At 51.9% G+C, this 21395-nt stretch overlaps 9 protein-coding genes across 9 annotated transcripts; 5 read left to right on the top strand and 4 right to left on the bottom strand.

Annotated features, from left to right (window-relative positions):
- Nucleotides 1-275: 275 nt before the first annotated feature.
- On the top strand, nucleotides 276-3041 carry AUEXF2481DRAFT_4304 (uncharacterized protein; the record flags this gene model as incomplete). Its single annotated transcript, XM_013488958.1, has 1 exon — nucleotides 276-3041. The coding sequence occupies one exon, from the start codon at nucleotides 276-278 to the stop codon at nucleotides 3039-3041; it is 2766 nt and encodes a 921-aa protein (XP_013344412.1).
- A 213-nt stretch (nucleotides 3042-3254) lies between these two features.
- Nucleotides 3255-5417, top strand: AUEXF2481DRAFT_658783 (uncharacterized protein). The gene is made up of 2 exons (XM_013489270.1): nucleotides 3255-3925; nucleotides 3977-5417. Exons 1-2 carry the CDS (start codon nucleotides 3467-3469, stop codon nucleotides 5225-5227), a joined length of 1710 nt encoding a protein of 569 aa, XP_013344724.1. The 5' UTR covers nucleotides 3255-3466; the 3' UTR covers nucleotides 5228-5417.
- A 190-nt stretch (nucleotides 5418-5607) lies between these two features.
- On the top strand, nucleotides 5608-6838 carry AUEXF2481DRAFT_64954 (uncharacterized protein; the record flags this gene model as incomplete). Its single annotated transcript, XM_013489209.1, has 3 exons — nucleotides 5608-5774; nucleotides 5829-6522; nucleotides 6578-6838. The coding sequence occupies 3 exons, from the start codon at nucleotides 5608-5610 to the stop codon at nucleotides 6836-6838; spliced, it is 1122 nt and encodes a 373-aa protein (XP_013344663.1).
- A 324-nt stretch (nucleotides 6839-7162) lies between these two features.
- AUEXF2481DRAFT_39135 (uncharacterized protein) lies at nucleotides 7163-9658 on the bottom strand. The gene is made up of 2 exons (XM_013489111.1): nucleotides 8307-9658; nucleotides 7163-8250 (listed from the first exon to the last, which is right to left on the bottom strand). Exons 1-2 carry the CDS (start codon nucleotides 9332-9334, stop codon nucleotides 7482-7484), a joined length of 1797 nt encoding a protein of 598 aa, XP_013344565.1. The 5' UTR covers nucleotides 9335-9658; the 3' UTR covers nucleotides 7163-7481.
- A 248-nt stretch (nucleotides 9659-9906) lies between these two features.
- Nucleotides 9907-11798, top strand: AUEXF2481DRAFT_39134 (uncharacterized protein). The gene is made up of 2 exons (XM_013489110.1): nucleotides 9907-10089; nucleotides 10161-11798. The coding sequence occupies exons 1-2, from the start codon at nucleotides 9991-9993 to the stop codon at nucleotides 11727-11729; spliced, it is 1668 nt and encodes a 555-aa protein (XP_013344564.1). The 5' UTR covers nucleotides 9907-9990; the 3' UTR covers nucleotides 11730-11798.
- A 1117-nt stretch (nucleotides 11799-12915) lies between these two features.
- Nucleotides 12916-14076, bottom strand: AUEXF2481DRAFT_4299 (uncharacterized protein; the record flags this gene model as incomplete). The annotated part of the gene is made up of 1 exon (XM_013488957.1): nucleotides 12916-14076. One exon carries the CDS (start codon nucleotides 14074-14076, stop codon nucleotides 12916-12918), a length of 1161 nt encoding a protein of 386 aa, XP_013344411.1.
- A 155-nt stretch (nucleotides 14077-14231) lies between these two features.
- Nucleotides 14232-15843, top strand: AUEXF2481DRAFT_658055 (uncharacterized protein). The gene is made up of 4 exons (XM_013489269.1): nucleotides 14232-14306; nucleotides 14397-14752; nucleotides 14812-15547; nucleotides 15662-15843. Exons 2-3 carry the CDS (start codon nucleotides 14417-14419, stop codon nucleotides 15460-15462), a joined length of 987 nt encoding a protein of 328 aa, XP_013344723.1. The 5' UTR covers nucleotides 14232-14306; nucleotides 14397-14416; the 3' UTR covers nucleotides 15463-15547; nucleotides 15662-15843.
- AUEXF2481DRAFT_28756 (uncharacterized protein) lies at nucleotides 15704-18321 on the bottom strand (the record flags this gene model as incomplete). The annotated part of the gene is made up of 3 exons (XM_013489040.1): nucleotides 15704-16500; nucleotides 16554-17301; nucleotides 17353-18321. 3 exons carry the CDS (start codon nucleotides 18319-18321, stop codon nucleotides 15704-15706), a joined length of 2514 nt encoding a protein of 837 aa, XP_013344494.1.
- Nucleotides 18322-18754: 433 nt separating this feature from the next.
- AUEXF2481DRAFT_4296 (uncharacterized protein) lies at nucleotides 18755-20718 on the bottom strand (the record flags this gene model as incomplete). Its single annotated transcript, XM_013488956.1, has 2 exons — nucleotides 18755-20526; nucleotides 20580-20718. The coding sequence occupies 2 exons, from the start codon at nucleotides 20716-20718 to the stop codon at nucleotides 18755-18757; spliced, it is 1911 nt and encodes a 636-aa protein (XP_013344410.1).
- Nucleotides 20719-21395: the final 677 nt, after the last annotated feature.

Below are 21395 nucleotides of genomic sequence, written 5' to 3'. Positions count from 1 at the left end.
GGTGCTATTGAGAAATTGATCAATTTCGAAGTCGAGGAAAAGGAGGAAGACAAGAATGATAAAGATGATGAAGATGACTGAATGCCAAGACTAAAGTAAAATGCGGGGTAGAGGAAGTCCAACTGTTTGTTTGTTGATGTCGGCCAAAGTTCTGCAACACACAGAACACAGCACTATCAAGTTTGAATACACGTAACGAAAACAGCATGGATTAAAAGTTAGCATTCTCGAAGCATAATTTCAGGACATCACATATCTATTTTACCCTGGCTGCGATGGATCGCAAGAGAAAACGACAAAGCGGGGTCGAATTTTGGACGGCTTCAAAGTGTCAACGATTGCTGAGGCCCATCACTTCCAGGATCGCACCATTGAGAAGGAACCAATACACTTTGAACACCGAGATCTCTCACAAGGACTTGGAAGATCAACCAAAATCTGAGCTTCCATCAAAAAATCCATCTCTTGCCGCGGATGTTCGCCCAGGTACCACTTTCTCGGATCCTACATGGATACCATCAGATCAGAGCAAGAACTGCCAACTCAAGAAGTACTCAGTCCGTCATCGCACTGCTCATACATCGTCTGGCCAAGTCAGTAGTCCACAAGCATGTCTGGTGTCGTTACCGACCCCGTTCAAGGCACGCGCTTCAAAGAGAGGAACGCCCATCAAGCAGGCCTTTTCCAGCCTAGATACGTCAAGTAGCCCATGCGTGGTAAGACGCTTACCTCCAGCGAAGAAGGAACGACAGCGAAAAGACCACTTCACTCGCGCACCGACCGCACAGCAAAGCGTTGAATTACAAGGCAGACAAAATTACGAGAGAACGTTTGAGCTACACCAAGGAGTCACTGACGGATTCTCGCTACTGCTACAAAGGACGACTTTTACTGATCCGGACAACTTACAACGTAAAGGTGCATCGTCACTTCTGAGTATGTGCATACGAAAAGTCCCGGACTACATACAAGCAGAAGAGGACTGGCGTAGAAGCATTGATGAAGATGACGACACCGACGTCTCTGCTGAAGTATACGAGGAACTCGAAGATCTCGGCTCTGTCCAAGGACATGGATGGTCAGGCCTACGTGAGGTAGTGATTGCGCATGGGCTGAGTCTGATCCACGAGATTATCAAAAACAAGCTTGTAGCGACAGAAACCAGGGCAGAGCTTGCGAGAATACCTGCCAAGTACGGCCTGCACAGAGCATCGGAAGTTCTCCTTCTCGCCTATACCCAGTCTCTGCCTCTCAAGCGACCTCTTAGTGTCGACTCTCGTCTCTTCGATGGTTGTTTATCGGGTTTGACCACCATGCAGTCCGTTAGTGCTCAAAACGAAGTCTTTGTTCGCATTCTTGATGTATTATTCACTTCTGGGCGTCTCAACCTATCCTGGCTGGCCGCCCGAGATATGGTAACATTGTCAAGTGGTATGGTCAGAGCGCTCGCATCGCGGACTGAGATTTCCGAACTCACACTTCAATTTCTTCAGGCTCGCATATTGCAGGTTTGCGAAGCAGAGTTGAAAGGGTCCAGGGCCAGACAACAGGGTCCTGGAAGCAGATCGGAGATCTGGACAAAGCTGGACAAGTCACTCAGCAGTACTACTGTCAGCATCATAACCGTACTTACGGCGATCGTATTGATAGAAAGGGACTTACACAAACTGGATGGTAGTAGGAAAGGCTACCCTGCTGCCGAGTCTCTTCTCACACGCCTATCGATCACCTTACTCGCGATTATGGAGGCTTCCGACCCCCAACTTGCAAATCAGGGCACATACCATCAACAGAGCACAGTCTGTTTTGCTATCCTTACAAGTAGTCTCGTCCTTGGCGTTAAGCACGACGGAACGGAGAGAAATCAAATTTCTTGCCAAAGAAAGGCAATCTTGGAGGGCTTGATAAATATCCATGGGAATGGCACCTCGGATGGTGTTCATACCGTAGTCGAACATGCAGCAGCGTTTCTGGTAGATCTGTCTCGATGCTGCGGTCAAAGTCTACATTCCGACAGTCAGTCTTGCTTGGAAAGTCTTGTTCGCCAAATTCTGGAAGAGTCTCAGCACGGTCCAGAGACCGAGAAGAGTTTCTTAAAACAATGGGCAGTGGAGAGTTCGCTACACTCTGCGAAGACCTATGCGACACAAAGAAGTCGACTCTTCCTTGATGACATCGAGACTGCTATGGCACAACAGAAACCCTTGAGTCTTCAAGACCCAGACTGTGATGCTAATGGTAGCCTTGAACCCTTTGCGGAACAGAGTTTGTGCTGGGAAGAAGGCTTGTGCGAATGGATTGTCGCGTCGCCTCTACGTGCTATGAACTCTAGGGTAGCCGCGGGTTCGATGCACAAGCGTCGGTCAATGACATCGTCCAGCGAAAGCGACATGGACGATAGCGGCTACCTGAGTGAAGTTGAGCGAACTCCAGCACATCGTCAGAAGAACGCCAGAATGTCTGATCTGTTAGCATCGCCGGATATGCTAGGTTTCAATTTTGGAATCCCATCGTACTCTGACACAAGCACAAGGTCAGAGACTATGGAGATCACGGCGAAAGGTCAAAAGACAATGTCGAACGAACAACCTCTCCATCCATCGCCCGAGTTCGTGCTGTCAGAGGGTGGCTTTCACAAGTCAGCGGCCGTCTTCTCAAACGCTGCGCAAGTTGATGAAACAGCTCTAGAAGCAGAAGCTTGCTCTGACGTCTCACACAAGGATCGATTCGACAAAGCAGAGCGGCTGGTGAGAAAGAGTAAGAGCCAGGCCGCCAAGCAAGCGACACCTACGAAAAGATGTATTTATTCGACAACAGCTCAGAAGCCATCGGGGCTTGTGCAACAGATCTCAAACAAGGATCTGGTCTCTGATTTGGCGGAGAATGAGATTGACGAGCTCGCCATGAGTTGCACCAAGACATGCCGAGATATGAGTGCTGCCAGTAAGGGCGTGACAAACAAGACTGTGGGAAGGATCGCACTCCCAACCAGACGGAGCAGTCATCTTGTAGATAGCAGTGATGACGAGTTGGGGTTTTGAGATTGGCGTGAGATTGGCGTTTTGAGATTGGCGAATAGGTATTGTTTTTCGGATACCCCATTGTTTGCGATTTCTACATACCGAGGTCGTATAGAGGAGTCACTTGGGTTCCCATCCTTGTCTGTAACAGAGCTTATACTCGTAGCCATTGGACTTGGACCGATAGAAATGTCGTTCGAAAAGAGTAAAAGGTCATATGGGGCTCGCGGTGTTATGCTCGAGCGGGTGGCTATCGCCGGAAGGATCAAGAGAGCCTGGCTTATCGCGGCCTGCAATTGGGCAAGTACGGAGGAGCGGGGAATGGTGCAATCAATGGCTGTCACGAGGTGGCTGTCTGACATGGTTTAATATTACCGACCCAGCACAATCATGGCGCGCGCTCTATCTTCTGAGCCATTAGCCAAAAAATCTGGCAGTTTTGCAAAATGGTGTCGCCGGTCCACGATGACGACACGGACTATTCCGACCTCGACGAAGAAGCACCACCAGCTGCACCATCCTCTTCGCAACCCCCGTCGAGACCAAAGAATCGTGAACGATTGAGCGAACGAGCGCCACTCTTGAACACTTCACCCCCTCCACCAGCCTATGCCGATGTTACAAGGCTGTACGGGGCACCACCCTATGTCGCTAGGAATGAAATAGACACCGCTCAGCCAAATCAACATCCTCAGCATAATCCGAACGAAGCGTCACACACTCCAGTAGGACAAGCACAGAGCATACGCGACTTGGGACAAGATCCGGGAGATCAGAAAAAGGTAACAAGGGAGCGCAATGTTCTCAGCAACCGGAAGATGCTCTTGTGTTTGGTCGCCGTCATAATTACCCTCATCGGCATAACAAGTATAATGACTGTCAAGCACGATAAGAGCGATGATCAGGCGAGCATAAAATCCCGTCTTTCCCGTCTGATATTTGCTGACATGCAACAGCCGAGTAATGGTGGCGACCACAGCCCTTTGCCCGCCGACGGCTTTCCTCATCAATCGAAGTGCGCCTACGAGTCCATCAGCGACCGCCAGACCTTCACATTCGCATCACCACGGGTTTTCAGTTTTGTCGAGGTCACAGAAGGAGCAGGCATGCCAACAAGTGACATTAGCGGTCAAGTGCGCCTCATGCTAGGGCCTGAAGACCAAGAAGACCCGATCTCAACAGAGATGAGGGTAGCCAAATCGTCAGGAGCTCAAGACTTGCATTTCAACATCCATTACACAGCAGAAACTCTGCGTGTGAATACGCCTGCGTCCACGTCACCAACTCGGAAGGCCTGCATAGAGATCGACATGAGCATCTGGATTCGACCGGGGGCTCAATTCGAACATCTAGAAATTGCAACTGAGCACCTCGATATCAAAATTGAACCTGGCATGTTTCCCCTTCCTGAGGATTCATTGGCATCTGGAAAAGACAATGCACGGTACATCAGTAATCAGACCGATTTCATTGCAATGTCAGGTGATCTTTCCGCTGCATATTGGGAGAGCGGTCGAGAGACTCGCATAGACGTTGTCTCGGGAGACATCAGCGGTCGATTCGCTTTGAGAGATCTGTTGTCTGTCAAGACAAAGTCAGGCAGTATCAACGTCGATATTGAGCCGAAACCAGAGAGTCAAACAGATCCTCGACCTGCGAATTTCATCGCAGAATCTGTGTCTGGAAGCATCAAGGCCTTTTTCCCAACGTCGAACGCAACTGGAGACATCCCACCACGAGATTTTCACACCAAGGTCGAGAGCAAGAGCGGAAGCGTCCATGGAGACTATATTCATGGTCTCAATACCGACATAGTGACTGCCAGTGGCTCGATTGATGTCAACGTCTTGCCGTATATTTCAAAAAGCACCGGAAGCTGGCTCAGGACCGAGACACAAATGGGAGGAATTTGCGTAAACGTCATGCCGCCTTATGAAGACGCAAAGGGCACCATTGGGCATCTCAGAAGTGTTCACAAGGCCAAGTCTGGGAGTTTAGATATCAATTACCCCCAGCAGTGGGAAGGGAAGATCGAGGCCGAGACCATGTCAGGAACCGTCAGGTTGCACGGGAAGGATGTCAAGATTTTGAAAACATGGAATGGACCTGTGGGAGAGCATGTTATGGCCCAGAAAGGACAGGCCAGTAGCGCTATGGATCTTGGCACGGTCTCAGGCAGTGTCGATGCAACCATCGGTGACTTGTAATATGGCGAGAACAACGAACGGGTTTTGTTATATTGCGGAGGACTATTTTATGTTTATGACAGCACCTCGTCTTACTGCTGTCACGGAGTTGGTGGAGTCTTCTGCTTTGAAGCGACCTATTTGTTTACCGTTCTTAGCTTCAGGTGCTGCCAACGGACTAGATAGTGTCGAGTGAAAACAGCGTCGGGCTTCCTTTGAGCACTCGACAAGTACTTGTAGGGCACGCGGAACAAGCTCCGCGAACTTTCACATGGGCCGAAGTGAGCCGAGGCATGACGGACGCCTTCCTGAGGGGTGGACTCGAAAGCAATTCGTAAACACACATTATGTGACCATCTTGACAGTACACTTCTGCTCAAGTCAGATAACACAAAGTCAAAATGCCCTTCAATACCGCTCTCACCCGTAAGCTCGGGATCAAGGTCCCTGTAGTGCAGGGAGGCATGATGTGGGTGGGCTATGCCGAGCTCGCCAGTGCCGTTTCCAACGCAGGAGGACTGGGTATCCTGACCGCTCTTACCCAGCCCACGCCTGAGGATCTGAGAAAGTACTGTTCATACCGAGGGCAAGAGAGAAACACCACTGGCTGACCAAACGGTAGGGAGATTCGAAGATGTCGCAACATGACCTCGAAGCCATTCGGCGTGAACCTGACCCTTCTGCCCGCCCTCCAGCCCCCAGACTACCCTGCATACGCTCGCGTCATCATCGAGGAAGGTATCCGAATCGTCGAAACGGCAGGTAACAACCCTGCTCCCGTCATCAAACAGCTCAAAGCCGCCGACCCTCCCATCATAATCCTACACAAGTGCACCACGGTACGCCATGCCATATCTGCCATCAAACTCGGCGTCGACTTCCTCAGTATCGATGGCATGGAATGTGCTGGTCACGTCGGCGAGACGGACATTACAAACTTCATCCTTCTCTCGCGAGCTCGTCAGGAGCTGACTGTGCCTTTCATTGCCTCTGGCGGCTTTGCCGATGGCCAAGGTCTTGCCGCTGCCCTTTCCCTCGGTGCTGAAGGTATCAACATGGGAACAAGATTCATGTGCACCATCGAGGCTCCCATCCATCAAAACATCAAGGAGTCGATCGTAAAGGCACAAGAGACGGATACCGAACTGGTCCTGAGACGATGGAAGAACACCAGTAGAATGTTCTCCAACAAGGTCGCAAGAGATGCCATCAAGATCGAGAGAGAGAGCACCACTGGCAAGTTTGAGGAAGTTGCTCCATACGTAAGCGGAAAGCGCGGCAGAGAAGTCTTCTTGAACGGAGATCCCGAGCATGGTGTAAGTGAAACCCCGTTCAATTCTCGAGATCCCCTTCTGACAGGTCATGTTGTAGGTCTGGACAGCAGGTCAAGTCATTGGCCTGATTCATGACATCCCCTCATGCGCCGACCTCATCACAAGAATCGAGCGTGAAGCTCTAGAGACCATCAACAAGGCCAAATCGTTATATGTCGACGATATACCCGAGAGCGATATACAAGGAAAGCCCATTCAGGACGCGTCAGCTAACCCTAAGAGTGAGCATGGCGCCGTGGGACCCAACGAGAACAATCCCGAGGCCCAGGTTTGGGGTATTGGCAAGAGTAAACTCTAGATTACAGGGCAAACTTGAGACGTTAGAGGCGGCTAGCTATGTTACTACCAGGCGAACTTCATACAGGCAAATACAGTTCTCCAGTGCTCATTCCATCATGCAACAGATTACTCCGTACATTTTCCCACCACACGTGCAGGTATTGTGCTCGCACCCATATATGGTTAATTATTTGCCCAACATTATGCTTCGTTCATCGCGACTTCAACATCACGTAGTCATGCACTTCTCTCAACACGAGCATGCTCTCATGATCTACTCATGCAGCCGTTACGCAGAGGGGATAGATCATCAGATAGAGGGAGGCACGTTGGAAAAGGCGAGTTGGGAGTAAACCTTGCACACTGCAAAACACAGATAGATGGGCCTCAAATGTCAAGCAACGTCAATAATGACAGCAGCATATAGGGTGCATCCCTGGTGGGTACTTTCCTCCAAGACCGGATTTTGTTCAGCCTGCTTACTCCTCCACCCGGACCATGTAGAAGCTCGCTAAAGTAAGAATATGTAACGACGAAAGCCATGTCAACTAATGACAAGAAGATATATACGACATGCTTTGCCAACAAATGTAAATTAAGTATGTTCAAACCTCCGAACGAGGCCACGGAAGCAATATGATAGAAGAGGGCGACAGCAAGGCTCATTGTGCGAGATGCTCTTCTGGTTGCTCGTGAACAGGTTCCCGAGCTATATCTGCAACGCTTCGTTGTGCCGTGGCACGCCGTGAGTTGTTATCAAAGACGAATGGCCCGGCGTCGTTCATGGGCGTATTTTGTCCATCACCCATAGGTCCAAGAGTGACTGCAGCTAGCGCAAAGGGCATCGATGAAGTTGGCGTGGCCGATCGTGCCATGATCGAGTCTGACAAATGCATATTTACTGGTGCGTTCGTCGATGCAATTATAGGAACAGGCTGTGATATGGAACCTTGCGAGGGTCCGGCTTCGTTCTCCGAGCTTGAATCTGTGCCCGATAAGTTTTGCGATGCCGACGCGGCATCTATTGAGACGTTGTTCATCATAGCTGTCAAGTCTTCATCTTCGAGGCCACCAGACTCGATTGCTGGGAGTGCTTCCGGTGCCGGTGATTTTGGCTGCTCAATATCCGAGGCTTTGGGTGCGTCATCGACATCTTCACTTTCGTACTCTTCTTCCGGAGGCTCGACGTCGGCTTCCAGGTCGGCATATGCACGACAGTTGGGACATTGGAAGCTGGGCCAGCTAGGGTATATAAGAGTGCGAACGCATTTATAGTGCCAAACGTGTGAGCAGGGGGCGACGAAGAGAGCCTGACAGGGAGCAACCGGATTCAAGCAGATAGAACATTCGGAGCTGTGGGTAGATTGAGCGTCGCTGTCCTTGGCGTTGTTGACCTTTGCCTGTTTTAGAATATTCTTGTGGGTTGCGGTGCTGGGTCTGTTAGCTACGCTGTGTGGACGGAGGGGATTAGGGGCACAAGGGCTCACTTGAACTGATTGAGACTCTTCTGCCAGCCCCTATTGCACTCGATACGAATCTTGACACAGCGGAAAATGACTTCCTCTCCACCCTTGAAGTCAATGCCCAGCTGCACGATATCACCGTCGTTGAGTGGGTAGGCGCGACTCTCCATTCCGGGACTACTTAGGCGCACGTGGTTCAGGAAGGTGCCGGAACTACTCTTGACGTCCTTGATGAACCATTGGCCATTGTCACACCACAACTCGCAGTGTCTACGACTGACGACTTTGCTCTTGAAGCCAACAGGGGCCGCCGTCTTTGCACTGGCTGCTCCGTCGGCAGCCTGGTCTCTCTCCGAGTATCTGCCGACTTTTACACGCTGACCTGCAGCGGCAATAGTACGAGTGACGATGGGAAACGTGAGAGAGGGTCTTGAAGCACGGGGTTCATGATGGGGGATAAAACGAATCGAGGGGGCTTCTTTCTTGTCGCTTGGAGCGACTTGTGCGGGAGCAGCGACCGGCTCTGTCGAAGCAGCAGGAGCGGCAGGCTCGGTTTCGATAGAAGGAGCAGCAGAGGGATTCGAGGAGGTGTCGGCGGTCCGAAGGTCCTGAGTGATAGTGGCAGCACGTGCACGCGACATGTTTGAAGTAGGCGAATCGGCTTGAGTGGACTGAGGCTGGGTTGCGAGCCTGGACAGAGCACTCTGGCCGGCGACAGTAGGGACCCAACCGTTGGCGGTGGTATCACTACGCAGCGGCGGGGTCGATGGCGTCTCGGGTGCGCTGCGGGCAGGAGAGCTGGTACTCCGGCTGAGGGTCAATGGACGAGATTGCGATGCGGGGGTCGAGAGATTGGCAGGCTGAGTTGATTGCGGAGAGGTTGTGGAGTTGGAGTGCAGGTGGTTGTGGGTATAACTGCGCAGATACGAAAGACCGCGGAGCCGGGAAGGACGAGTTGGGGAAGCGGGCGTGATGGGAGCAGCGGGCGAGTTTGCAGCCGAGGAAACGGTCGACAGCGACGCTGCAGCGGGTGAATAATTGTTGCCAAACATGGTGTGCGAGAATTGAGACAGGAAGAAGAGACTCGGGCAGGGGCTTTCGTCTACTCGATACTATACGGATACACTTTGGGGGCGCCTCTATTATGTCACTGCCGTCGGCGATCACGCTTGTCGAGTGCTGGACGCCGGAAGTCACGGTAATCGAGTCCTTGCCGAGAGGATGGGGAAGGAGCAATAAGCAGAGGGCACCAAGGGCGAGGGAAGAAGGGAAGAAGGAGAGTGTGCCGCGCTCGCATATGCTCCTGGCAATAGTGACATGGTCACATACAGTCAATGCAACAACGCTTTCGATGGCGCATTGATGCTGCCTTCTAGCCCTCAGTACTCGGTTGAAACTGCCTTCTAGCCTACCGACTCTGTCGAAATGTTTAACCCAACAGCGCTGCGCAACTCGATCTCTGCATAATTACCCTCTAAAATCCTACAGGATCAGCAGATTGCAACAGGTATCCTGGCAAGCGTCTGGACAGCTAGACAGTTGTACGCGTGATGCATCACATGTTAAATCCAGACCTGTATGCCGTCGTACTCTCTTCCGACGCGAACGAGAGAGAGCGAGGTTTGCAGCTTTGGCAAACACGTCGGGCCCATGACAGAATAGTGCATGCTTCCAGAAAGCCTTCTCCATTGAAACCATAATATCGAATATGTTACGACTCAATAGAGCCATACCGCGCTCGTCGAGCCGTGTCTTGTCGCGCCATGTGTCGCGTCGCACCTTCGCCTCGGTAGATCGAGTGTCCAAGGTACGCTTGCCCCGTCGGTCCTGAGCGCAGCGCATTCCAACCGCCAGTTTAGTAACGCCCATGTTCTCCAGGACCCTGCCGAAGTCGACCAAATCACCACCCTCTCGAATGGCGTCCGAGTCGCCAGTGAAGCCATCCCTGGTGCCTTCTCAGGCATTGGTGTGTACGTTGATGCTGGTTCCCGATACGAATCCGATGCCATGCGCGGTGTCTCCCACATTATCGACCGTCTGGCCTTCAAGTCTTCGTCACGCCGATCTGCTGACAGTATGCTGATGGAGATCGAATCTCTGGGCGGCAACATCCAATGTGCTTCGTCACGCGAATCCCTCATGTACCAGGCCGCCACATTCAACAGTGCTGTACCCACGGCCACTGCTCTGCTCGCAGAGACTATCCGCGACCCTTTGATCACCGATGAGGAAGTTGGACGCCAGCTTGAGACGGCAGAGTACGAAATTGGCGAGATCTGGAGCAAGCCCGACCTCATTCTGCCAGAGCTGGTCCACATGGCCGCCTACAAGGACAACACTCTCGGAAACCCTCTACTGTGCCCGGCCGACCGTCTGGGAAGCATCGATAAGCGTACTGTTGACGCCTACCGTCGTGCCTTCTTCCGCCCGGAGAGACTTGTCGTTGCTTTCGCTGGTGTTGAGCACCAGCAGGCTGTCAGTCTGGCCGAGCAATACTTCGGTGACATGAGAGGCGAGAAGCTTGACACAGCCGGGAGCACCACTCAGAAGCCAGTGCAACCTCAACAGAAGTCGACCCTCAGTTCCAAGATTCCCTTCTTCAAAAACCTGTCCACCTCCGCCTCACAATCTGCCACCGTCTCACCGCTAGACCCCTCTCAGCTGATCCCTCACCCTCTCGACGTCCCCGTCGACACCACTTCGCCTTCCCGCTACACCGGCGGCTTCCTCACATTACCGAACCTTCCTATCCCGCCGAATCCTGCTCTCCCTCGTCTATCTTATATTCACCTTGCCTTCGAATCCCTCCCTATCAACTCGGATTCCATCTACGCTCTCGCGACTCTCCAGACTCTTCTCGGCGGTGGTGGATCTTTCTCCGCCGGCGGACCCGGCAAGGGCATGTACAGCCGCCTATACACGAATGTCTTGAATCAACACGGATGGGTCGAGAATTGTGTTGCTTTCAATCACGCATACACTGACAGTGGTATTTTCGGTATCAGTGCTGCGTGCGCCACTCCCTACGTCAATCACATGCTCCAAGTCATGTGTTTGCAATTTGCCAACCTGGGCAAGGAGACTGGCATTGGCCGTCTGACCGAAGGTGAAGTCAAGCGTGCAAAGAACCAGCTCAAGAGCAGTCTACTCATGAATCTGGAGAGTCGCATGGTGGAGCTTGAGGATCTCGGTCGTCAGGTACAAGTCCATGGACGCAAGGTGCCCGTCAAGGACATGATCGCCCGTATTGACAAGGTCTCCATCCCAGAGCTTCGTCATGTCGCTCGTCAAGTCTTTGGCGGTATGGTGAAAAACCCTGGTGGTGGCAGCGGTGCCCCTACAGTCGTGATTCAACAAGGCGAGGCAGAAGGCGTGACCATTCCAGAGTTGAAGTGGGATGCTATTCAAGGCACCATCCAAAAGTATGGACTTGGTCGTCAACAATAAATTGATTGACCTCTTGCGAAATCTTTCATTGATACTTTTTTCAGACCCATTTGTCATCTCTTCAATATTGTACGATATTCCCTCCTCTTCACAGCACGGTTACCACATCACTCACTATGTAGACATACCGAATGGCGTTCAATGAACCTTTCCTTACAGACACAGTACTCGAGGAACTAGGCAAGAGGCAGAGCTACAAGATGCTTCCACGTCATGTCAACATGTCCTCCCGGCATGTCGTAAGGGATCAAGTGACCGCGGCTGATGTCACAACTTTGGCCACCTTTGTTCGGAGTCGGGCACCGACAATTGGCACCGGTATTCATCGGCGACGGGCCATCACATCCGCCGCCTGATGCAATTGACGAGGAGAGAGAGAATCGTGAGAGTATACATGGCTTTCCTGCCAAATGCAAATGCCACCATGACAGGGTCACTCCCTCAACAGCTCTGATATGCTCTCTACTCCACGCTCATCCTCCATGTACTATGCAGATATAGACCTGACCACATGCAAGATACCAAGCAAGACCTCGGTTCGATCTGTGACATTGTGAACCGTCTTGATCGTCACGTGCTCTAGAGCGGGCTACTTCGCCCAGCCACCAATTTTGGATAGACACAGCTCGTACCAGTACTCCGCCTCCTTTCACTGATCATGAGCGCTACTTCATCTGTGTGAATTGCTGGCCTGATCAAACCAGACCGACCACTCTAGCTGTATCAAAGCGAACGTCGATTTGGGAACATAACATTTGGAATTGCAGTCGCATTTTCTAACAACAGTGCAGATGGACACACGGAGATCAAGACTCGCATGTACAGATAGCAAAGCTATTGACTGATGAGTGGCAAGAAACCTCCTGACTGAGCATATCATACTTCTCGCTCTCTGACTGCGGCTTCTCGTTCAGGGAGGCCTTTTGCAGCGAGAGCCTCGTCTAAATGCGGCTAGTCTCATCAAGTCACACGTGACATCCGGAAACCGTTCCCCTGGTCGTTCACGTCTCGTGCTGCATGGGTTGACTCGCACGGTGATGAATGTACGTTTGGGTTTGCAAGACTCAATGAGCCTGAGTCTTGCTCGAGAAAAAACCAGTCGTGCAGACTGAGAATTGACGCACATCTAGGTTGTTGCATTCGTAATCTAGAGTTGTCTCCGAAACGATCGTGAAGTGCCCATTGATCAGGGCTGCGAGTCGGCTGGCAAGAACTCCTCTATCATTGCACTCTTCTTGCTCTTCTTTGACTTCTGTCCAACCAAAGGCAGAGGCTCAGACTGCGCCTTGCGTTTTGCACTTGGGCCGACAAAACTCGCGACCCACTCGCGGACTCTCTCAAGCTTGTTCTCGATCGCCAGGCTCATGTTGGAGTGTTGTGCGCTGTCCACTCGATAATCGTGCGCTTTGTGCAGGACTGTGAAGGTAGTTGTATTCTTAGTCGCCCTGCGATTAAGAGATTGACCAAAGACCGCACCTCTGAACGAGCTCAAGGCCACTCGCTCGATGAGGACGATGTCTTGCGAGCGTAGTGAATGCAGGATCGTGCGTGATTGGTCTGCGTCCTTACGTCCAGAGTCTTCAGCTGAATGCCAGGAACTGATTGTGAAGCCTGCTTTGGTCTCGTCTCCTACTGTGAGCTCAATGATGTCCATATTATAGCCACCTTTGCGCGTTGTTACTGTTCGTGCAGGGGCGACGCTGATGATACCGACTAGTAAATTTACAGTCATGGTCTGAGGTTCGAGATGATGAAGATATTCAGCTTTGGGCACTGCACTGAGGCCTATGACCGGACCAGAGAGTCGTTGCGGAGCGTTTGTGCGAGGGCCTGAATCCTCAACGAGCGATGCCTCTGTTGACAGAAAGGTCGTGTTACAATCGTCCAGGAAAGTCGAGTCAACAGAAGCATCAGTCATGAATGTTGCTTGTTCCTCGTCCTGGTCTAGACTGTGGTCCTGCGGAGCAATCTGAGATGATTGCAGATCTGCTTCCAGGGCGAATGAGTGGTCCAAAAAGTCATCGTAATCATCATGGCGGTCCGGGACAGGTCTAAGGCTGCTGACCTGTCGTGGCAGTGCGCTGACAATGGGCTGTGGAGGCTTCTTCTGCAACACAGGACTCTCGCGGAAGATTCTCTTGGTGGCCAGAGGAATGGATCTCCATTTTGCTACAGGTTGAGTGGGCCCAGGCGTAGACGGGAGACCAGAGTGACCTTGATGCAGATGTCGTTGCAAGGCGCACGAGAAAGTGTTCAGCAGACCTTCATTCCTCCAGTCCAGGGAAGCGGCTGCAGGAGCTCCGGTGAGAAACTTCACGTGGTGAGAGGGCATTCGATCGCGAACCATGACCCCGTTCACATATGTGATCTGGAAAGTGATCGGGTGAGTTGTGTTGCATGAGAGCATCAAAATCCGAGCTCGGAGCCGCAATGTCCGAAGTGAAGTGAGATAAAAGGTGGGTTGAGTAGGCAGTCACTCATGTCGTCGCTTGCTAGGCAGTTCAACCAGAATTCACATCTTGTCAGCCAGTCAAAAGGTCCAGCCAGTCAAGGTTCTGCGCAGACGTATCGTAAGTCGTAAGTAAACCTCGAGTTGGTTGACGAACGATGACGGGCGGGAGTCGTGTCGGCAATCGTGGGCGCGAGTCGGATCTGATAAAGTTGCAGTCCCCCCTCCAAAAGCTACAATGACCAAAATGGCTTCCCTACTTCGCAACCTGTCATATCGCTTTACGCCTACGCCTTCGTCCGAGTTCCGGAAGGCCAAGAACGAAGAGACTCTCTTCACAAAGACAGACCCTGCCGTCGACGGTGAAGAGTGCTTACACGACTGCGAGGCATGTTCGATCAAATATCCCCGCAAGTTCGAGATCGATGAAGAGGACAAGGTCTATGGAAACATTGCTGGCTGGAACACGCATTTGATCGTCGCGACTGGAAAGAGCGACTGGGTGCGCGATGTCTGTGACGAAAAGGGCAGTGTCATGGAGGCTGTCGGAAAGACAGAGGAGCCCACCAATGGCGCAAGTACAATCCATGTGGATACACATGCTACACCCAGGACGCTAATTCATCATTGCAGAAGATGATGCTCTCTGCCTCCAACATGCCCATACCGCACACATCACACTCCGATCCTGACGGCCAGGTCCGCACTACTGTCTTGCTACTTCCAGCCTTCAAGTTCATCGACCACGTTACTCCAGCCGCCGTGCCAGACCTCATTCGACACTGCGTCAACACCGCGCCGACGAACACCACCCCACTTGCAGACCCATTTTCGGACAACTCCCTCACAACGACACCGCTGCCAGGAAGTCTGGAGTTCAGAGACTGTCCTCACAACTACTTGATTCTCCTGTGCTCCCACGCAACGAGAGACGCCAGATGTGGCCAGTCTGCTCCCCTGCTGAAGAAAGAACTCGAAAGACAACTACGGCCTTTGGGTCTGGCCCGCGACTTTGACGATGAGCGTCCGGGTGGTGTTGGTATCTACTTCATCAACCACGTTGGTGGCCACAAGTATTCGGCAAATGTTCTCGTCTACAGAAGACGCCTATCACCTGAAGGCAAGCCATTGAACGAGGCCGCTCAGTGTATATGGTTGGCAAGAATCAAGCCCCAGGATTGTGAGAACCTTGTCCGTTATACCGTGCTGCAAGGCAAAGTAGTCAAGCCCGGAGAGCAACTGCGAGGAGGCTTTGATCGCTCGACTCAATTGACGAGCTGGTAGAGAGAAAGAGAGAACGGGACAATAGAGGGAAAGCTTATATATATAAGAAGCCTAACATGCTATCGGCCTTACTTGCACTTGACATGTGCGTATCCCGACACTCTGCTTCCTAGCACCGTATACCCCTGTTACGCCCTCCATGAAGCCTGCACACCAGAAAACGCCACAAAAATGCCTTGCAAAAATTGAAAAGGAAAAGACGCAGAATCAATTATGGGCCGCTCCCATATCGCTATTCATCTCAAAGCAACCATCCATCGTTATCATTACTGGCGTTAAAGGCAGGTGTCGAATTGGATCGATCCAATCCCAGTGTTAGTTTCGGCATTTGGATGATGGGAAGACCAATCTGCGGCGGTGAATCCCCCTTCTTCGAACTTTTCTTCGGACTCGACGCTGCCATCTCTTCTTTACTTGGGCCATATCGCACATATGTGATATCCCAACCATCAGCCTGAGCTGCGGCGATCCAATTCTGCAAACCGGAATGTACGCCACAGTAGAACTTCTCTTTGCATGTGCGCATGGTACCGCCCATCATCTTCTCCCACCCACTGGCCTTGAGTTCCGAGCGTAGTTGGTTGCGGTCTTCTCTAGTCAGGATTGAGGCAATGAGTCCGTTGACAAGATCCAGGTGAGCTGTCATATATGTGGTTGCATCCCATTCGACACCACCGATATATGGGGCAGCTGGTACTGGAGGCCGATCGCCGGGGAAGAATCGCTCTGCATAACTCTGACCTGGAGTTATGGTGCCGTCGACTTGAGTTTGAGTCGAGCCCTCTCCATCTGGCGCATCCTTTTCCGGAAGCGGTATGACATTGAGATGGTGTAGGAAGATCCAGAATACTTCCTTTGTCACATTGCTGACTTCTGTATACCACACCTTGTAGGGTCGTGATTGTCGCATGCTGAGCACGAAAGAGACTGGTTGAGCTTCTTCAGGCTTCTGTGGGTCTGCGAGGTAGGCCAGGATCACCCGGGCTCGCTGAGCCAGGAAATGAGGTCCACCAGTACGCGCTGCACCTAGATATGCAACTATGTGTATGAGTTAGAGGTATGCTCGCAGCCCTGTTTTGTGTCTGACTTACAAAGAATGTTGATAATGATGCCCCTGGTGGTAAACTCACTCGGTCCCTTCTTCTCCTCATCAAAAAGCATAGCCAGAAGCTTGGGGAACAAAGCATCTGCCAGACTAGCGAGGTTTTTGAGAGCAACTTCTGTCGTGCAAAGCCCCTTCAAGCAGAGTAGGGCTTCATGGAGCAGTTGGTCCTCGTGCTCCTCCCGCCATTCGATTTGCATGATGCGATGAAGTAGATCCACGACTTGAGCCATACCACCAAGTGAGATGAAGTTGTCCACCCATGCGACTGTTTCGTTTCGAAGCAGGAGACGCAACTTGTGTAGTCGACCAACTTCCATCTGCACGGGATCGCGAACGTTCTCCAGATAGGCCACAAACTCGTCAGGGCACGCAGCTTGGGGGCCTCGACCTGGCGAAGGGGGTACAAAATTCTTGGGCAAGGTACCTGATGATCTCGGGATGTGGATCGAGTTGGGCCGACTATCTGGCTTCTGTTTTCTGGGCGAACCATCACTTCTGGTCAGCGTGAAAGTCTTACTTCTTGACCTTGACCGTTTGGAGAGGTCCTCCTTGACGGGTTCTTCTTCACGATCGGCGGTTTGTTGTTGTGTTGGCTCATCATGGAAGAATGGGAGTCGAGTTTCTGGCTTAGTAGGACTAACAGCCCCTTTGTCTTGCTTGACAAAGTCGGCCTTGACGCGAAGTGTTAGAGTGCGCATCTTCTGTCGCATGTTCTCGGGAATGTTGCGTGAATCCTGGTAGCGGTTTAGCAAGAGAAAAGTCAATATGAGCAAAAGTACACTCACCAGCACAGCCTCGAAAGCGGTGTCCACAGTTCTAGCATCCAACTTCTGCTCCTCTAGTGTGGCCCCGTTTTCTCTGGCCTTTTCATCGAAAGCGGCGACTGCAGCCATGACTCTCGGACCACGTTTGGGCACATTTGCCAGTGGTTTTGGCGCAGGTCGTTCGTTACTGCTAGAACTGACCTTTCGATCGAATGACTGCTTTGCCCCTTCCAGGCTCCCCCGGCTACCCTGTGAGTGATCACTTCCACGCGAACCAAGTTGAGTACGGTCTCTCTCGCGACTGATAGGGCGATTTAGCGCATCGAGGAACGACATTGATCCAGGGATAACCAGGCTTTTGGGTCGTCCGGAAGAGAGAGGCCTTGACAGGACGGGCTGACCATAGGCCGAGAAGTCGCGCTGTTTGGAGGGACTATAATCCTTGGGTGTGTAGCGATCGATCTCAGCGTCGACGGACGGAGGTTGTTGCATGATGGGGGGATGCTGAGGCCAACTTGGACTTGCACTAGGCTCTAACGCGGAGGTCGGTGGACTCAAGTTCTCTTTGTCGTGAACTGTGTCGCTCAGGTCCTTGGAAGAGCGATTCATCTTTCCCAGTAGGCCACGGAGGCTGGTCGAGGATTTGGTCTTCTTCATGCGCGTGCGGCCATCGCGGCAGTCCTGGTCGTTGGCGCCGCGCTGACTCTGCTTCTCCTTCTCTCTTTCCTTTCGGCTCTTCCTCTCCTTGTCCTTGTCCTTGTCCCGACCCAGAGAGCGCAGTGAGACACTGCTCTTTGACCGCTTGTGCGGAGGGGCATTTTCCTTTTTGGCCTGTCTGCTAGAACGGCTATCTTCTGTGGGTTGTGTGGCCGAATGAGGGTGGTCGGGGGGTAGCAGAGGCACCATCTGTGTTGTCGTATTGGAAGTGACTCGACCGAGATCCTTTGACTTTGACCGTCTGTGTTCTTTGGGCAAGATTGACTTCAACATCTTGATGGGTGACGAGGATGACGCGGGTGCTTTATGGACGTGGACTTGGTCGTGAGCTTGCCCATTGGCTCTCTCATCCATATGCTGTCCGTTTGCTTCTTGTCGATGGCTGACTGTGTAGAGCTTGGATCGGCGAGCTTTGGTTGTCTTCAAAAAGAATTGGATTGTTGGCTGTTGGCACAACATTTCCCCGCCGTACTGACCCTTGGGTGACTTGCCTTGTTGATGTTTCTGTCGTTGCCAGGCAACCCGCTCTTATCACTCTCGTCCCCCCACACTTCGCCTGCTATCCGCACGCCGCCTTCCGTTCTCCTTCCGACACTCTATCGCCCTTCTAAACTCATGCAGGAACGTTGACTTGGTTAACTTTTTGCTTGTCTTGCATGCAACTTGGGTGTTATCTAACTTGGAATGCTATGGATTCACTTTCGCCTCAGGCCACCGCTTGTGCGCTCTCTTCCTCAAATGCCTTACGGTATTGCGCCGTCGCCTCGGCTAGTGCTTTGATCGTGGGCTGCACCATTTCCTCCACCGCCTGTCTCCCGCCGCTTAGTCTTTCTAGCTCTATCTCCAGTCGTCGTCGCTTCGTTGACTTTGCGTTGGTTGTTGACATCTGCTTCTTCAAGCTTTCTGCCTCCCGTGACTTTTCCTTCTCTGCCTTGTCCGACACCATCTTGATGCGATCAACTGATCGATCGAGAGTTTCTACAAGCCTCGCAAGCTCGTTGCTCCTTGATCCGTCACCTGACAAGAACAGTGTCCAGAAGTAGTGAAGGAATTCCACTGTCGTGTTGTGCGTCAGACTCAATGTGTCAAATGTGGATTGTGAAAGACCTCGTCTTGACGATACATCAGCAGAGGCTGCCTGTCTCCGTCTGCTTATTGAGGTCAACATTTCTTTGGTCGACTGTGTAAGCGCGCCTTTGCCTCCAATCCGTGCTCTTTTCCTTGGTTGGTTCTCGTCTTCTGAGTCCTCACTGTCGGACTGTATGCCAACGACTTTACTCAGGCTGTTGTTAGCTGCAGCAGCCATTTCAGCATGCAGCAGTTCAAGCACCTTCTCGGGCGTCTGCTTGGCATAAAGCTGCGCTTCTGCTGATGATCCGCTTTGCAACCTACCACCCAGCAGACGCTGTTGGTCCTTGATGTTGAGTACGACACGATTGTCCCCGGCTTCAGTTTGAAGATCCCGAAGTCGAAGCTCGTTGAATGCATCCTCACTCATGCCAATGGGCGCATGGGCTTCACCATCTTTCGGTGCGACCTGGGCCATCATCTTCTCTGAAAGATTGTTCAGGATCCTCAAGATCGGTACTCTCTCAGGTCGCATGGTCTCATCCGGTCTGTTTCCCTGGCGTTGACTGTGGTTCTGCTCGTTGCCCTCCAGATCTATGAAGTGGGGAACATAACCGATGTTCGATGGTCCCTTCTCTTGGAAATTGAGATACTTGTCAAACATCGGATCCGGAGGATCTGCATCTGTGATCTTTTCACCCTTTAATCGTTTCAATAATCTGCTCATGAAGAATCGCGACCAGAAAGTGTTGCTGTCGGTCGGAGGTACACTCTCGTTGTAAGCCTGTCTAACGATGGGATATTGCTTGAAAATTAGTTTGATTTGAGGGCCCGCAAGACGTAGAGTCAGCGAGTCGGCCTCGCCTTCCTTTTCAGCAGCGACTCGTGTGAATTTAATCTCAGGCAAGACGTTGTAGTCACCCTGATGCTGAGCATTTTCGATAGCATGAGCGCGCAGAAGATGTAGTCGTGTAGACCAGAACTGAGTAGAGAATTGGGTGATGGTTATGGTCTCTGGTCTGTCCCTCAAACTTTCGTTGAAGCGTTGTCTCAAGGCTGGATTGGCCTCCAGTAGCGACCTTTGCATCTCGATATCCGTGATAAGATGGGCGTCATCGTACCAGCTATCACTTGTTTTCGGGGTCGACGAGACAGCCTGGGCCTTAGCCATGGCAGCTGAAGAGCCCGTCGCATCTTGTGCTGCGGCAGGTGTTGGTGCGGCCTTCGTTGGCTCGGCAGTTTTGATGGCGGCGATCGCATTTCGTAGGATATCGGTTACAGCCTCTTGTTCGGCTCGCGCTGCAGCAGAGGTAAAGGAGAAGACTTGGTTCTCCGGTGCAGCGGATCCAGCTGGCGACACGACTACTTTCAGAGCGACTTTAGGGTTGCCTGCGGGTGTTTGTTGAAGGTCTTGATACGCGATCAGCTTTGGGTGTACTCTCTAGGAATATGGCTTCACTCACTAGTGATATCTTTGATCAAGATTGTAAGTGAAGGTGCTGAAGAGGGGGGTTCGGAAGGCGTCCAGAATAGCGAAGTGCGGTCGGCGCCAACAGACAAGACACCGTTGCGCTTCTTGTATGCAGTAGGTGCCGACGACATGTTGCGCACGCACGTCGACAGCCGGGTGGTGAAAGCAGAGGTTGATTGTCGACTATCCGTGGTATGTCTGCCTTCACATGCGAGCGACTATCGAAAGTTCGTCATCGCTTTCTCTAAACGGAAGGTTTCCCGATCTGGGTTATAGACACTGACCTAATTTGCTGCGAATAGGTAACATTCCAGACAGGCACCAATAACTTTCGACATCGGGGTGTTGGGTTCTCACGATTATTTGCTAGCATTAGAAAATCTATCGCAGGACATATGGCAAATATCACTGACCTTGAAAGCAATCTATGGACGTGACTTTCGAAAGCCTCACTCTTCCCAGCCTGCTGACCTATATGAATCCCGGAGCTAGATTGACATAGGCACGTCGCACTCGGGACTGGCTTCTATGTGCCATGACTGATCAGCCTCTCCCTTCTCCCTGAGGATTGCAAACAACTATGAGCTGTAAGAAGTGACAGTTTCCTCCGAGTGCGAAAGAGCCTTAGAGACGGGAGTCTATGAGATGCCGACTCTTGGTGCAAGTCGTCGCAGGTCTAGAAGACGCGCTGCGTTGATATGGACAGCTACCTAGCTACGCTACACGTGACAGGCTTCAATACATGCAGAGCGGACAGTGAAGTTAGAGTCAAATGTCGCCATAAGAAGATAGCACATTGGTTGTAGAA

This window comes from Aureobasidium subglaciale, assembly GCF_000721755.1.
Source record: "Aureobasidium subglaciale EXF-2481 unplaced genomic scaffold scaffold_8, whole genome shotgun sequence".
Lineage (NCBI taxonomy): Eukaryota > Fungi > Ascomycota > Dothideomycetes > Dothideales > Saccotheciaceae > Aureobasidium > Aureobasidium subglaciale.
The sequence above is the reverse complement of the archived record's forward strand: the minus strand, read 5'-3'. Positions and strand labels throughout refer to the sequence as shown.

Excerpts from the sequence above, each read along its gene's own strand:
- AUEXF2481DRAFT_658783 (XM_013489270.1), top strand. The coding sequence starts at position 3,467 with ATGGTGTCGCCGGTCCACGATGACGACACGGACTATTCCGACCTCGAC. Across the intron at positions 3,926-3,976 it reads ACGATAAGAGCGATGATCAG|CCGAGTAATGGTGGCGACCA; the intron begins GCGAGCATAAAA and ends GACATGCAACAG.
- AUEXF2481DRAFT_39135 (XM_013489111.1), bottom strand. The coding sequence starts at position 9,334 with ATGTTTGGCAACAATTATTCACCCGCTGCAGCGTCGCTGTCGACCGTT. Across the intron at positions 8,251-8,306 it reads AAGAGTCTCAATCAGTTCAA|CACCGCAACCCACAAGAATA; the intron begins GTGAGCCCTTGT and ends TAACAGACCCAG.
- AUEXF2481DRAFT_39134 (XM_013489110.1), top strand. The coding sequence starts at position 9,991 with ATGTTACGACTCAATAGAGCCATACCGCGCTCGTCGAGCCGTGTCTTG. Across the intron at positions 10,090-10,160 it reads CGGTAGATCGAGTGTCCAAG|GACCCTGCCGAAGTCGACCA; the intron begins GTACGCTTGCCC and ends CATGTTCTCCAG.
- AUEXF2481DRAFT_658055 (XM_013489269.1), top strand. The coding sequence starts at position 14,417 with ATGACCAAAATGGCTTCCCTACTTCGCAACCTGTCATATCGCTTTACG. Across the intron at positions 14,753-14,811 it reads CAGAGGAGCCCACCAATGGC|AAGATGATGCTCTCTGCCTC; the intron begins GCAAGTACAATC and ends TCATCATTGCAG.